Source organism: Bubalus kerabau, chromosome X (assembly GCF_029407905.1).
Source record: "Bubalus kerabau isolate K-KA32 ecotype Philippines breed swamp buffalo chromosome X, PCC_UOA_SB_1v2, whole genome shotgun sequence".
Classification (NCBI taxonomy): Eukaryota; Metazoa; Chordata; class Mammalia; order Artiodactyla; family Bovidae; genus Bubalus; species Bubalus kerabau.
This window is the reverse complement of record NC_073647.1, coordinates 86,235,205-86,252,441: the sequence shown is the minus strand read 5'-3', so window position 1 is coordinate 86,252,441 and position 17,237 is coordinate 86,235,205. Positions and strand designations below refer to the sequence as shown.

General features: G+C 39.2%; 1 protein-coding gene across 10 annotated transcripts in view; it reads right to left on the bottom strand.

Annotated features, from left to right (window-relative positions):
• Positions 1-17,237, bottom strand: part of BRWD3 (bromodomain and WD repeat domain containing 3) — a 163,605-nt gene that overhangs the window by 118,528 nt on the left and 27,840 nt on the right. For 2 of the 10 annotated variants that reach the window (XM_055564904.1, XM_055564913.1), the window contains one exon: positions 5,108-5,229. The exons of the other annotated variants lie outside the window; for them this stretch is intronic. In XM_055564904.1, coding sequence (XP_055420879.1) covers positions 5,108-5,225 — 118 coding nt within the window. In that variant the 5' untranslated portion in view covers positions 5,226-5,229. Of the gene's footprint in view, positions 1-5,107; positions 5,230-17,237 lie in introns of those variants that run through there. 10 annotated transcript variants of the gene reach the window in all.

Genomic DNA, 17,237 nt, shown 5'->3' with positions numbered 1-17,237 from the left:
AAAAGCCCATGGCCAGACAGCTTCACAGCTGAATTCGACCAAAAATTTAGAGAAGAGCTAACACCTATCCCACTCAAATTCTCCCAGAATATTGCAGAGGAATGTAAACTTCCAAACTCATTCTATGAGGCTACCATCACCCTAATACCAAAACCTGACAAAGATCCCACAAAAAAAGAAAACTACAGGGCAATATCACCGATGAACATAGATGCAAAAATCTTTAGCAAAATTCTAGCAATCAGAATCCAACAACAAATTAAAAACATCATAAACTATGACCAAGTGGGCTTTATCCCAGGGATGCAAGGATTCTTCAATATCTGCAAACCAATCGATGTAATACACAACATTAACAGATTGAAAAATAAAAGCCATGTGATTATCTCAATAGATGCAGAGAAAGCCTTTAACAAAATTCAACATCCACTTATGATAAAAACTCTCCAGAAAGCAGGAATAGAAGGAACATACCTCAACAAAATAAAAGGTATATATGAGAAACCCACAGCAAACATTATCCTCAATGGGGAAAAATTGAAAGCATTTCCCCTAAAGTCAGGAACAAGACAAGGGTGCCCACTTTCACCACTACTATTCAACATAGTTTTGGAAGTTTTGGCCACAGCAATCAGAAAAGATAAAGAAATAAAAGGAATCCAAATTGGAAAAGAAGAAGTAAAACTCTCACTGTTTGCAGATGACATGATCCTCTACATAGAAAACCCTAAAGACTCCACCAGAAAATTACTAGAGCTAATCAATGACTATAGTAAAGTTGCAGGATATAAAATCAACACACAGAAATCCCTTGCATTCCTATATACTAATAATGAGAAAACAGAGAATTAAGGAAACAATTCCATTCACCATTGCAACAGAAAGAATAAAATACTTAGGAATATATCTACCTAAAGAAACTCAAGACTTATATATAGAAAAGTATAAAACACTCGTGAAAGAAATCAAAAAGGACACAAATAGTTGGAGAAATATACCGTGCTCATGGATCAAAAGATTCAATAGAGTGAAAATGAGTATACTACCAAAAGCAATCTATAGATTCAATGCAATCCCTATCAAACTACCAATGGTATTTTTCACAGAGCTAGAACAAATAATTTCACAATTTGTATGGAAATACAAAAAACCTCGACTAGCCAAAGCAATCTTGAGAAAGAAGAATGGAACTGGAGGAATCAACCTACCTGACTTCAGGCTCTACTACAAAGCCACAGTCATCAAGACAGTATGGTACTGGCACAAAACAGAAATATAGATCAGTGGAACAAAAGAGAAAGCCCAGAGATAAACCCATGCACCTATGGACACCTTATCTTTGACAAAGGAGGCAAGAATATACAATGGAGAAAAGACAATCTCTTTAACAAGTGGTGCTGGGAAAACTGGTCAAGCACTTGTAAAAGAATGAAACTAGAACACTTTCTAACACCATACACAAAAATAAACTCAAAATGGATTAAAGATCTAAACCTAAGACCAGAAACTATAAAACTCTTAGAGGAGAACATAGGCAAAACACTCTCCTACATAAATCACAGCAGGATCCTCTATGACCCACCTTCCAGAATATTAGAAATAAAAGCAAAAATAAACAAATGGGACCTAATTAAACTTAAAAGCTTCTGGACAATAAAGGAAACTCTAAGCAAGGTGAAAAGACAGCCTTCAGAATGGGAGAAAATAAGAGCAAATGAAGCAACTGACAAACAACCAATCTCAAAAATATACAAGCAACTCCTGCAGCTCAATTCCAGAAAAACAAACGACCCAGTCAAAAAATAGGCCAAAGAACTAAACAGACATTTCTCCAAAGAAGACATACAGATGGCTAACAAACACATGAAAAGATGCTCAACATCACTCATTATCAGAGAAATGCAAATCAAAACCACAATGAGGTACAATTTTATGCCAGTCAGAATGGCTGCTATCCAAAAGTCTACAAGCAATAAAAGCTGGAGAGGGTGTGGAGAAAAGGGAACCCTCTTACACTGTTGGTGGGAATGCAAACTAGTACAGCCACTACAGAGAACAGTGTGGAGATTTCTTTAAAAAACTGGAAATAGAACTGCCTTATGATCCAGCAATCCCACTGCTGGGCATACACACTGAGGAAACCAGAAGGGAAAGAGACACGTGTTCACCAATGTTCATCACAGCACTGTTTATAATAGCCAGGACATGGAAGCAACCTAGATGTCCATGAGCAGACGAATGGATAAGAAAGCTGTGGTACATATACACAATGGAGTATTACTCAGCCATTAAAAAGAATACATTTGAATCAGTTCTAATGAGGTGGATGAAACTGGAGCCTATTATACAGTGAGGTAAGCCAGAAAGTGAAAGAAAAAAAAGTGAAAGTGTAGTCGCTCAGTTGTGTCCCACTCTTTGCGAACCCATGGACTGTAGCCTACCACGGTTCTCCCTCCAAGGGATTCTCCAGGCAAGAGTACTGGAGTGGGTTGCCATTTTCCTTCTTCAGGGGATCTTCCTGACCCAGGGATCAAGCCCAGGTCTCCCGCAATCCAGGCGGATGCTTTAACCTCTAAGTCACCAGGGAAGCCCGAAAGAAAAACACCAATACAGTATACTAATGCGTATATATGGAATTTAGAAAGTTGGTAACAATAACCCTGTATGCGAGACAGCAAAAGAGACACAGATGTATAAAACAGTGTTTTGGAGTCTGTGGGAGAGGGCGAGGGTGGGATGATTTGGGAGAATGGCATTGAAACATGTATAATATCATATATGAAACAAATCACCAGTCCAGGTTTGATGCATGATACAGGATGCTCAGGGCTGGTTCACTGGAATGACCCAGAGGGATGGTATGGGGAGGGAGGTCGGAGGGGGTTTCAGGATGGGGAACATGTGTACATCCGTGGTGGATTCATGTTGATGTATGGCAAAACCAATACAATATTGTAAAGTAATTAGCCTCCAATTAAAATAAATAAATTTATATTAAAAAAAAAAGAAAATAAGATTAGTCAGAAGGTTCTTGTTAAGGAGAAACATGTCCTTTAGCAAGATACACTGTTGTTATATAATCATTAATACAGAGCTTAAGGAAAAACATACCCTTGAGAAAAATGCATTGTTTTATTGTATAATCATTAGCTCTTGGCTTAAAGAAAGTTAGTCTTAATTGTTGCCATAACAACTCAAGAGTTTAAGAAAAAAATGTCTTATGTAACTAAGACAAAGCAATGTAGAAAAAAAAAGTATGTCCTTTTCTCCTCCTTGAGAGCCCCATTCCACTTTCTCCTCCTTGGAGACCCAGAACTTCTTATCAACCTATCTTAGAATTAATTCTCTCACATTTACAGTTAACTGATGTTCAAAAACAAAGTCAATGGAACCAAGGACACTCAATGGGGAAAGGACAGTTTCTTCAACAAATGGTGCTGAGAAAACTGGATAAACACAGGTGAACAACAACAACAACAAATGAAACCAGATCCCTATCTTGCATCACTCACAAAAATTAAAATGTATCAAAAATGTGATACCATAAAACTTCTAAAAAGAAAATATAGGGAAGAAGCTCCTTGATATTGGTTGTGGCAATGATTATTCAGATGTGACACCAAAAGTATAAACAACAAAAACAAAAATTAACAGCTAGTACTTCAAACTTAAAAGCTCCTGCTCAGCAAAGTAATTGACAAGATGAAAAGACAAACTACAGAATGGAAAACATTTTTTGCAAGCCATATATCTGATAAGGGGCTAATATCCAATATATATAAAGAACTCAAACTCAGTAACAAAAAAAAAATATTATTAAAAAGTGGGCAGAGAAAAAAAAAAAAATAGGCAGAGGAACTAAAACCAAAAAAGACACCCACATGTGAACCAGGTAAATGAAAGGAGGTTCAACATCATTAATCACCAGGGAAATGCAAAGCAAAACCACAATGAGATATCACCTCACACCTGTTAGAAAGGCTATCATCAAGAAGACAAGAGGTAACATGAATTGGCAAGGATGAGGAGAAAAGGGAACCCTTGTACACTGTTGGTGAGAATGTAAATTGGTTCAGTCACTATGGAAAACAATATGTAGGTTTCTCAATAGATTAAAAATACAACTACCAGGGAATTCCCCAGCAGTCCAGGGACAACTCTGCGCTTCCACTGCAGGGGCACAAGTTCAACTCCTGGTCTGGGAACTAAGATTCTGCATGCTGCATGGTGCAGTCAAAAAACAAGAACTACAATATGATCCAGCAGTTCCACTTCTCACTATATACTCAAAGGAAATGAAAACAGGACACTGAAGAGATTCACTCCCATGTTTACTGTGTTATTACTCACAATAGCCATAATATGGAAACAATCTATGTACCTACCTATCAACAGACAAATGGATAAAGAAGTTATAGTATATAAATATATACACAATGGAATATTATTCAGCCATGATAAAGAAGGACATCTTGCCATTTGTGACAACATGTGTAGACCTTGAAGACTTTAATAAAAGTGTGATAACTCAGACAGAGAAAGATAAGTACTATATAATATCACTTATACGTGGAATCTAAAAAAAACCAAATTCATAAAGAGAGTAAAATAGTGGTTATCAGGGTCTGGGGACTAGGGGGATAGAAAGATATTTAAGGGTATAAACTTCTAATAAGTAGTAAATAAGTCCTAGGGGCAGCATAATGCACAGTACAGTGAATACGGACAACAGAATTAATTTATAATCATCAAATTTGCTAAAAGACTAGAACTTAACTATTCCAATCGCTAACATAAAATGATAATTATGTAATGTGATAGAGGTGTTAACTATCATTACAATGCACATCATATTACAATATGTAAATGTATCAAATCAACATGTTGCAATCCTTAAATTTATACTTTATGTGCAACAAATTACTTCAATTTTTAAAATGTGCATTAAAAATGTCAATTTTTGTAAAAAGCATAGGCTCAAATAAGCATCTGATTCAACCACGTGAAGAAACATTTGCCCACAAGTACAATTAGAAAGTTAATATTTGTAATCATTTTCTGTCTTATGAAATTTTTCATTGAGATTTACATTTAAAAAGTAACTGACCTTTGTGCTCTTTAATTCTCGATATAGGAAATGCAGGAGAGAGGGAAAACAGCTGCCTTTTGCAATGAGAAAATGCAAACCTGCCATCTATGACAACATGGATGAATCTGGTGGACATTATGCTAAATGAAATAAGCCAGAAAAAGATAAATATTACATGAGTTCACTCATACATAGAATCTTTTTTAAAAATATTGAATTCATACTAACAATAAAGTAGAATGGTAGCTTCCAGAGGCTTGGGGGAGACAGAAAAGGAGATACTATTCAAGGAGTGCAAACATTCAGGTTTAAGATGAAAAAAATTCTGGAGATCTAATATATAGCTAATATATAGCTTAGTGACAATAATTAACAATAATAATCTAGTGTATACTTGAAATTTGGTAAGAAAGTGGATCTTAGGTGTTCTCATCACACACACAAATGTGGTAATCATTTCACATCACAGACATAGATCAAAACACCACGTTGCACAACTTAAATGTATACAATATTTATCTGTCAAAAATAAAAAAGAAAAATGCAGACCAACACTAGTGAAGATTCTGTGAGGCTAATCACCATTTCTGAGGCCCTAGAAAGTAATCTACAAGCAACCATGCTCTACCTTTTTCTCTTTGAACTAGTGTACATTATAGAATTTTGCCAGAGCTTGAAAGTTTAGTCCAACCACTCATTTTATATATAAATAAACTGTGATTCAGGTTGGTGAAGCAAGTTTTCCAAAGTCATACAGGTGATAATAAAGAGAGAAGGAGGATGCTTGATCTTGGGTCCAACATCTTTCTTCTTATATGATAGCTGCCTCTTCAGTTAGTGCTTTATGTTTAAACATATCAGCAATACTTATCTCCCACCAAATAAAAGATATTGATGATCAAAGCAGTGAACTCATCTCCTTGTTTTTTTGGGTACCAAGTCACTATTCAATACAAAATGGTAAACAATGAGGACATGTGTCTCACGGGCAAGGAGAGCAGGGGTAAGGATATATACATCAGTAATCCTATGGGAAAAATCAAAGAGCTAGGCATGTAGCTCAACAGGTATGGCAGAATGGGTTCTGCTAATTCCCCCTATTTTGGCAAAATGATGAAGTAAAATGGTAACACAGTATTTAGAAAAGAACAAATGACCTTTCTTCTTCCTTACCTATAAAATCTATAAGCATAATACCACCTACCTTGAAAATTAAGTGAAGCGAATTTTGTAGGACATCGACATTATATGTTTAACTTATATAACCCCATGATTACTATTAATATCCCCCTTTTTAAGACATGGAAGCTGAGCCATAAAGGGGTTAAACAATTTCCCCAAGGTCCCAAGCTAGTAAGCAATACAAACAAGATTCACTCTGACCTCAGAGGCTGATCTCTTAACCAATATTCTATAATAGGTCTTCTGAAGAAAAGAAAAAAAAAATTTTAAATTAGCATTTGACCCAATAGGTAAACTATGCTACAATGACTATAATAGGTCTCACCACAAACCTTAACTTCCAGCCCAAACCAACTCAGAACATAATCAGTTCAGTTGAGTCGCTCAGTCATGTCCAACTCTTTGCGACCCCATGAATCGCAGCACGCCAGGCCTCCCTGTCCATCACCAACTCCCGGAGTTCACCCAGACTCACGTGCATCGAGTCAGTGATGCCATCCAGGCATCTCATCCTCCGTCATCCCCTTCTCCTCCTGCCCCCAATCCCTCCCAGCATCAGAGTCTTTTCCAATGAGTCAACACTTCGCATGAGGTGGCCAAAGTACTGGAGTTTCAGCTTTAGCATCATTCCTTCCAAAGAAATCCCAGGGCTGATCTCCTTCAGAATGGACTGGTTGGATCTCCTTGCAGTCCAAGGGACTCTCAAGAGTCTTCTCCAACACCACAGGTCAAAAGCATCAGTTCTTCGGTGCTCAGCCTTCCTCACAGTCCAACTCTCACATCCATCATGACCAATGGAAAAACCATAGCCTTGAGTAGGGGCTTGATAAAGGACAGAAATGGTATGGACATAACAGAAGCAGAAGATATTAAGAAGAGGTGGCAAGAATACACAGAAGAACTGTACAAAAAAGATCTTCATGACCCAGATAATCATGATGGTGTGATCACTGACCGAGAGCCAGACATCCTGGAATGTGAAGTCAAGTGGGTCTTAGAAAGCATCACTATGAACAAAGCTAGTGGAGGTGATGGAATTCCAGTTGAGCTATTTCAAATCCTGAAAGATGATGCTATGAAAGTGTTGCACTCAATGTGCCAGCAAATTTGGAAAACTCAGCAGTGGCCACAGGACTGGAAAAGGACAGTTTTCATTCCAATCCCAAAGAAAGGCAATGCCAAAGAATACTCAAACTACCGCACAATTGCACTCATCTCATATACTAGTAAAGTAATGCTCAAAATTCTCCAAGCCAGGCTTCAGCAATACGTGAACCATGAATTCCAGATGTTCAAGCTGGTTTTAGAAAAAGCAGAGGAACCAGAGATCAAATTGCCAACATCTGCTGGATCATCGAAAAAGTAAGAGAGTTCCAGAAAAACATCTATTTCTGCTTTATTGACTATGCCAAAGCCTTTGACTGTGTGGATCACAATAAACTGTGGAAAATTCTGAAAGAGATGGGAATACCAGACCACCTGATCTGCCTCTTGAGAAATTTGTATGCAGATCAGGAAGCAACAGTTAGAACTGGACATGGAACAACAGACTGGTTCCAAATAGGAAAAGGAGTACGTCAAGGCTGTATATTGCCCCCTGCTTACTTAACTTATACGCAGAGTAAAGAACATAATAATATCTGCCAAATCACCCAATCCAAAAAACTATAGTATAAGAAAGCAAGATAGAATATGTTTAAAAAGAGATTGAAAACTCCTAGAAACAGGTGGACTCAGCAAGGTTGTAGGAAAGAAGATACACATACACAAATCAAATGCATTTATACACACTAATAATGAATATGCAGAAACCAAATTAAAAGCACAATACTATTTTTGATCACTCAAAAAACACTTAGATATATACTTAACATGTATGATATCTGTATGCTGTAAGTATAAAATTCTGATGAGAGAAAGCAAAGGAGAACTCAAACAGTTCAGTTCAGTCACTCAGTCGTGTCTGACTTTTTTCAACCCCATGAATTGCAGCACACCAGGCCTCCCTGTCCATCACCAACTCCCGGAGTTCACCCAGACTCACGTGCATCGAGTCAGTGATCCCATCCAGCCATCTCATCCTCCATCGTCCCCTTCTCCTCCTGCCCCCAATCCCTCCCAGCATCAGAGTCTTTTCCAATGAGTCAACTCTTCGCATGAGGTGGCCAAAGTACTGGAGTTTCAGCTTTAGCATCATTCCTTCCAAAGAAATCCCAGGGCTGATCTCCTTCAGAATGGACTGGTTGGATCTCCTTGCAGTCCAAGGGACTCTCAAGAGTCTTCTCCAACACCACAGTTCAAAAGCATCAATTTTTCAGTGCTCAGCCTTCTTCACAGTCCAACTCTCACATTCATACATGACCACAGGAAAAACCACAGCCTTGACTAGATGAACCTTTGTTGGCAAAGTAATGTCTCTGCTTTTGAATATGCTATCTAGGTAGGTCATAACTTTCCTTCCAAGGAGAAAGCGTCTTTTAATGTCATGGCTGCAGTCACCATTTGCAGTGATTTGGAGCCCAGAAAAATAAAGTCTGACACTATTTCCACTGTTTCCCCATCTATTTCCAATGAAGTGATGGGACCAGATGCAATGATATTCGTTTTCTGAATGTTGAGGTTTAAGCCAACAATTTCACTCTCCTCTTTCACTTTCATCAAGAGTCTTCTTAGTTTCTCTTCACTTTCTGCCATAAAGGTGGTGTCATCTGCATTTCTGAGGTTATTAATATTTCTCCCAGCAATCTTGATTCCAGCTTGTGCTTCTTCCACTCCAGCGTTTCTCATGATATACTCTGCATATAAGTTAAATAAGCAGGGGGACAATATACAGCCTTGACATACTCCTTTTCCTATTTGGAACCAGTCTGTTGTTCCATGTCCAGTACTAAATGTTGCTTCCTGACCTGCATACAAATTTCTCAAGAGGCAGATCAGGTGGTCTGGTATTCCCATCTCTTTCAGAATTTTCCACAGTTTATTGTGATCCACACAGTCAAAGGCTTTGGCATAGTCAATAAAGCAGAAAGAGATGTTTTTCTGGAACTCTCTTGCTTTTTCGATGATCCAGCAGATGTTGGCAATTTGATCTCTGGTTCCTCTGCCTTTTCTAAAACCGGCTTGAACATCTGGAAGTTCACGGCTGACTTACTGCTGAAGCCTGGCTTGGAGAATTTTGAGCATTCTTTGGCATTGCCTTTCTTTGGGATTGGAATGAAAACTGACCTTTTCCAGTCCTGTGGCCACTGCTGAGTTTTCCAAATTTGCTGGCATATTGAGTACAGCACTTTGACAGCATCATCTTTCAGGATTTGAAATAGCTCTTTTGGAATTCCATCACCTCCACTAGCTTTGTTCATAGTGATACTTTCTAAGGCCCACTTCCACTTGACTTCACATTCCAGGATGTCTGGCTCTCGGTCAGTGATCACACCATCATGATTATCTGGGTCATGAAGATCTTTTTTGTACAGTTCTTCTGTGTATTCTTGCCACCTCTTCTTAATATCTTCCGCTTCTTTTAGGTCCATACCATTTCTGTCCTTTATTGAGCCCATCATTTGCATGAAAGGTTCCCTTGATATCTCTAATTTTCTCAAAGAGATCTCTAGTCTTTCCCATTCTGTTGTTTTCCTCTATTTCTTCGCAATGATTGCTGAAGAAGGCCTTCTTATCTCTTCTTGCTATTCTTTGGAACTCTGCATTCAGATGCTTATATCTTTCCTTTTCTCCTTTGCTTTTCGCTTCTCTTCTTTTCACAGCTATTTGTAAGACCTCCCCAGACAGCCATTTTGCTTTTTTGCATTTCTTTTCCATGGGGATAGCCTTGATCCCTGTCACCTGTACAATATCACGAACCGCAGTCCATAGTTCATCAGGCACTCTATCTATCAGATCTAGGCCCTTAAATCTATTTCTCACTTCCACTGTAGAATCATAAGGGATTTGATTTAGGTCATACCTGAATGGTGTAGAGGTTTTCCCTAGTTTCTTCAATTTAAGTCTGAATTTGGCAATAAGGAGTTCATGATCTGAGCCACAGTCAGCTCCTGGTCTTGTTTTTGCTGATTGTATAGAGCTTCTCCATCTTTGGCTGCAAAGAATATAATCAATCTGATTTCGGTGTTGACCATCTGGTGATGTCCATGTGTAGAGTCTTCTCTTGTGTTGTTGGAAGAGGGTGTTTGTTATGACCAGTGCATTTTCTTGGCAAAACTCTATTAGTCTTTGCCCTGCTTCATTCCGTATTCCAAGGCCAAATTTGCCTGTTACTCCAGGTGTTTCTTGACTTCCTACTTTCGCATTCCAGTCCCCTATAATGAAAAGGACATCTTTTTGGGTGTTAGTTCTAAAAGGTCTTGTAGGTCTTCATAGAACCGTTCAACTTCAGCTTCTTCAGCATTACTGGTTGAGGCATAGACTTGGATTACTATGATATTGAATGGTTTGCCTTGGAAACGAACAGAGATCATTCTGTCATTTTTGAGATTGCATCCAAGTACTGCATTTCGGACTCTTTTATTGACCATGATGGCTACTCCATTTCTTCTGAGGGATTCCTGCCCGCAGTAGTAGATATAATGGTCATCTGGGTTAAATTCACCCATTCCAGTCCATTTTAATTCGCTGATTCCTAAAATGTCCACATTCACTCTTGCCATCTCTTGTTTGACCACTTCCAATTTGCCTTGATTCATGGACCTGACATTCCAGGTTCCTATGCAATATTGCTCTTTGCAGCATCGGATCTTGCTTCTATCACCAGTCACATCCACAGCTGGGTATTGTTTTTGCTTTGGCTCTATCCCTTCATTCTTTCTGGAGTTATTTCTCCACTGATCTCCAGCAGCATATTGGGCACTTACTGACCTGGGGAGTTCCTATTTCAGTATCCTATCATTTTGCCTTTTCATACTGTTCATGGGGTTCTCAAGGCAAGAATACTGAAGTGGTTTGCCATTCCCTTCTCCAGTGGACCACATTCTGTCAGATCTCTCCACCATGACCCACACATCTTGGGTTGCCCCAGGGGCATGGCTTAGTTTCATTGAGTTAGACAAAGCTGTGGTCCTAGTGTGATTAAGCACAGGCAGCTGCGACTGTCGCATCAAGCGCAGGCGGCTGTGACCGGCGCACTAAGCACGGCCGAGAGGAGCTACCCCATGTCCGAGGTCAGGGGCAGAAGCCGGGAGGACCCCATGCCCGAAGGGCGGCAGCCAAGAGGAGTTACCCCACATCCAAGGTCAGGGGCAGTGGCCGAGAGTGCCAGGCTGCAAAGGCGCAGGAACAGCTGAGAGGAGCTACCCTGCGTCCGAGGTCAGGGGGTGAGGCTGAGAGGAGCTACCCCACGTCCGAGGTCAGGGGCAGTGGCCAGGAGGCCAACCCCACGCCAGAGGCTGGGGCAGCGCCCAGGAGGACCAACGCCACGCCCAAGGAGCCCTGACTGAGCGGATGCAGGAGGGCCTAGAGGAGCTATCCGACGTTGAAGGTCAGGAAGGGCAGCGGTGAGGAGATACCCCTCATCCAAGGTAAGGAGCAGCGGCTGCACTTTGCTGGAACAGCCATGAAGAGATACCCCACGCCCAAGGTAAGAGAAACCCAAGTAAGACGATAGGTGTTGCAAGAAGGCATTCAGAGGGCAGACACTAAAACGGAGACCTCAGTAGGGACATACCATGTTCATGAATTGGAAGTCTCCACAAAGTAAACATCAATTCCCTCAAAATGATCTTACTGCAATTAAGTAAGCTCTTACTGCAATTCCTTTCCAAAGGCGTCCTGCAATTCCTTTCCAAAGGCTCTTACAGACATTAATATTCTTGTCCTAAAATTTATGGAATGGCACTGGCTAGCCCTAGAAGGCCCTAGCATGCTGAAAACACTCTCAAAAAATAATAAAGTGGGAGGGATTACTCTTTCCAATGTTAAGGCTTACTATGTAAGTACAGTAATCAAAACAATACAGTACTGGTAAAGAGTTAAATACATAGGTCAATGGAACAGAATAGAAGACCAAGAAGTAAATTCAGACAAATATTTTTAACTGATGTTTTAAAAAAGTACTAATCAAATGCAATGGAATAAGCTATAATTTTAAATAAGTGGTACTGGAACAACTAGACATCTTTTGATTTAAAAAAATTAACTTTCTCCTCAACTTCAAACCTAAACTTCTCCAAGTTTTCCAACCCAGCACCTTTGCTTATGCTATTCCCTTAGTCTTATGCCAAACTTCAGCCATCTCAGCTTGTCAAGATCCTTATCCTTGGAGGCACAACCTAAAACCATTCTCGTCCATGAAATATTTTTCAATCACTTCAACCAAAAGTAAACTCTCCAGCTTCACTTATCGTAATCCTAATATTAGTTATTTGTGTACATCTCTGATCTAAGATTAATTACCAGCACTTTAAGGACAGAGATTAATGTCTACTGAATCATGTACTGACTCAGCTCAGTCCCTTGGAAGCAAAAAATACTCAAATATTTGTTTAATTAATCCAGTCCCATCTTTCCCAAAATATCCAACCATAATTCACACTACTCCAAGGCATAAATTTTCCATTTAAAATCAGACGAGCCTTTTTTTCTGTCCTATGCAGATATACTCTCACCTGGAATGGTCCCCTCTATCAGTTATAATTTATCCTTCAAAGTTCATTTCAAAGATCACTTATTCCTTAATATCTTTCCTTATTTCTCTTAATCAATTCAATCTCTTCTTCCTTAATGTTCATTATTGTATTTCCCTTAAATCAGTTAGTCTGTGTCTGCTTTAGACTGAACTTTTATGACAGTCCCTTGGACAGCAAAGAGATCAAACCATTCAATCCTAAAGGAAATTGATCCTGAATATTCACTGGAAGGACTAATGCTGAAGCTGAAATTCCAATATTTTGGCCACCTGATGTGAAGAGCCAACTCAATGGAAAAGAGCCTGATGCTAGGAAAGACTGAGGACAGGAGGAGAAGGAGGTGACAGAGGATGAGATGGTTGGATTGCACTCCCAACTCAATGGGCATGAGTTTGAGCAAACTCCAGGAGACAGTGAAGGACAGAGAAGCCTAGTGTGTGGCAGTTCATGGAGTCGCAAAGAGTCGGACATGACTTAGTGACTGAACAATGGATGTGGAACCTTCAGGGAAGAAAATTAGTGGCCTTATAAAAGAGGCCTAAGAAAGTTCCATTGCTCCTTCCTCCATGTGAGGTATTTATGAACCAGAAAACTGGTCCTCATCAAACACTAAATCTGCTAGAGCCTAATTTTAGACTTCTCAAACTCCAAAACAGTCAGAAATAAATGTTGTTTATAAATAACTTTGTCTATAGTATTTTGTTATAGCAGTCTAAAAGGACTGAGACAATGTCTTGTACTATAATCATACTCCAGAATCTGTCTAAACTTTCCCAAAAGTCAAATCCTTGAAAGCAAGTGCTGCCCTGAACACTTAGAAAAGGTTTTGTATCAATTTGGTGTTCAAGTGTATGCTGAATTGAATAAAAATTATTTCTAGTGTTAAACCTTCTAAACCATTGAGAATATAAATTTAATAGCAAATTTTATAAGGAATATTGATCAAATTTATAATTCTCTTATTATGACTTCCAAAATATCATTTCTGATTCTCCACCTGCCTCTCTAAACCTTGGCTTTTTACTTTCTTATATTGTTTTTTTCTACTCCAACTCACTCTTGATGAAATGCTTACAGTTCATTCAAATTTTATCCTGGGCTTTCTTCTCTGTTTTCATGCTGTCCCTGCAATCTTACCTACTCACATACTAATTACTGTGAAATCTTTACCTAGAACATTATCTTTCACCTTAGCTCTGGGACCACATTTTCTACCTGATAGACATCCTTCCCCTCTACCTAGAGGTGTACCACAGATGGAGAGTTCCCAAATCAAGTTCATTATTCTTTCATCACAAGTTTTCTATATTCTCCTTCTCTTCAATTTTGTTACTGATAGATTTTTTTTTTACTCTTCTCCTTTATTCCCCATATCCAATCAAACTGTATTATTCATCTCACCTCAAAAATTTAGCTTGAATCAATTTGTTAATGTCAATTTCTATTGCTACTGCCCCCACACTCATCATCTTCTGTCTACATCTACACTAACAGCCTTCTTTGATTTTCCAGCCTGCCTCCTCCAGTCTCTCTCTTCTCCAATTTACCCTATACTCTGCCTCTGTCACCTGAGTTATCTTTTCAAAATAAAAAATTCAATCATATAATTTTCCCATTCAAAAGTATCCAATATTTCCTCAGTACCTATAAGATAAAATCTAAATTCAAAATTTTAGAACAGGGGTTGCCAAACTGAGTCAGTAGGCCAAATTCAGCCCACCACCATGCTCATTCATTTACACATTATCTAGAGCTGTTTTTACACTACCACAGAGTTGAGTAATTTTAACAGAGACCAAATGATCCAGAAAGCCAAAAAATTAGACTATCTGGCCCTTTTATCCAAAAAGTTTGCTGATTCCTGACATGGACAGTTCAGAATAATTGGGTCCTAATCTCACTTTGGCTCACCAAATGGCTTAGTGGTAAAGAACCTGCCTGTCAAGCAGGAGATGTAGGTTCAATCCCTGGGTCAGAAAGATCGTCTGGAGAAGGAAATGACAACCCACTCCAGTATTCTTGCCTGGGAAATCCCAGGGACAGAGGAGACTGGCAGGTTACAGTCCATGGGGTCACAAAAAAGTCGAACACAATTTACTGACTAAACAACAATAAGCCTCCCTTTCCCATTTCACCTCCCTCCACAAACCCTAAGCTCTTACAAGGGGTTCTATTATGGCAACTAGGAAATATACATTACTTACTTTGCTGAGACTTTTGTGGAAAGGGCACTGGATTTGGAGACAACAGATCCTAAAACTTAAGTTTAGATACTAAAAAAACACCACACTACAGCTGCATGTGAGCTAGATATTCTTTTTGTGATGATAACCTGAATACTATATCTTTAATCTTTGAGTGATTATTATCATTATCAACATTGTTATCAACATCTGTGACCCAATATCATGGGTTTCCGCAGTGGCTCAGTGGTAAAGAATCCACCTGCCAATGCAGGGGTTCAATTCCTGGGTCAGGAAGATCCCATGGAGTCAGAAATGGCAACCCACTCCAGTATCCTTGCCTGCAAAATTCCATAGGCAGAGGAACCTGGCGGGCTGTGGTCTATGGGGTTACAAAGGATTGGACACAACTAAGCAACTGAGCCTGGAGAAGGAAATGGCAACCCACTCCAGTATTCTTTCCTGGAAAATCCCAGAGACAAAGGAACTTGGTGGGCTGCTGTCTATGGGGTCGCACAGAGTCAGACACAACTGAAACGACTTAGCAGCAGCAGCAGCAAGCAACTGAACACACACACATGACCCAAAATCTTAATTACATGTTATATTTGCATAACATTTTAAAGCTTATAAAGTAATTCTACAGACATCTCATTTGAGTTCACAGTATTTCTGTGAGATGTGAAGGCAAGCATTTTGTTCAATCTGTAAATGAGGAAATTAAAGCCCAAAGGAACTAAGTGCCTTGCCTAACATCAATACATGGCAGACCCTTGGTTCAATCCAGGTCTCTTGATTCTAGTTCAATAGTCTTCATACATTTCAATGCTGTTTATTTAATGACATTATAGGAAATACAACCTAATATAATCCTGAAATAGAAAATAACTTCAACATCAAAAATTCTCTATTATATTCTTCAATATTCCCTCTACCTGCAAGACACTGAACAAAAAATCAGCAGGGATTCTGGTATCTACTAAATTGGGTTTTACTGGAAAGTTTACCAAGATCCAAAGAGTATTCTGAAATGGCCATATCAGAGTTGTTAGACCACTCTTCTACTCCACTCATTCTCTATTTACATTGGAGAAAAATCTGTTTTAAAATTATTTTACATTGGCATGGAATATTGAACTGGTGTTAGAAAATATTTCTAGGCTAAACGAAGGATTGTCGATTCAACAAACAAGAACATCCAGAAAAGCCTTTGTTGCTCACTCAGTCATGTCCAACTCTTTGCGACCCCATGGACTGTAGCCTGCCATACTCCTTGTCCATGTAATTCTCCAGGCAAGAATACTGGAGTGGGTTGTCATTCCCTTCTCAAGGGGATCTTCCCAATCCAGGGATCAAACCCAGGTTTCCTGCATTGTAAGCAGATTCTTTACTATCTGAGCCACTATGAGAAGCCCTTAAACAAAATAACAAATTTTTGTATGCTGACCATCTGTTTCTAAAAGACTTATAAGAACAAATGTTGAAAGAATCAAAATCTATTTGGACTGAAAGAGCAAACTATCAGCTAGGGCTGAAAAAGAAAAAAGCAGCTCTGCAATTAATCAGGCTGTGAAGACAGACACAGATAAAGCCAGCTGCAAAGTTAACAGGAAACACTGTTCCTCCCAAGGTCATGCAGCAGTTGTAAACTATCATAATGACCCCTTCTTTGGGTGATGACTGCTTTCTTACCAATGATGCCCCCATCCTCACTTTGTTATTTTCATTTCTTACTGGAAAAGATACCCAATTCCTATACTTCCTTGTTTCATGACAGCACCCAACCCCTAGTTAATCCCCACTTCTCTCAATTTGCCTCAGAAGCAGCCACCAATCCAGAACTAATCCTGGCTTCCTTCAGATTGACCTCAGAATTCTTCAGTGGTAAGCCAAAATTCACAAAAGACACTTCCCTCCTCCCTCTTGTCCAAAGGCCTTCCATGGTCCCTCAGGAGTACACTCCCTCACTATGAGTCAATAAATTTGATTTTGTCAGACTACAGGCTTGTTCCTGGTGGTCTCTGTCTGATGAGACCTTAGCAAGGTAAGTCATTTGAATTACCCCACACATTCAGCAGTTTAGTACTGACAAAAGCCCTCTCCACTCCAAAACAAAAAATTCATGAACCTAAACCTGAAAATCATTAA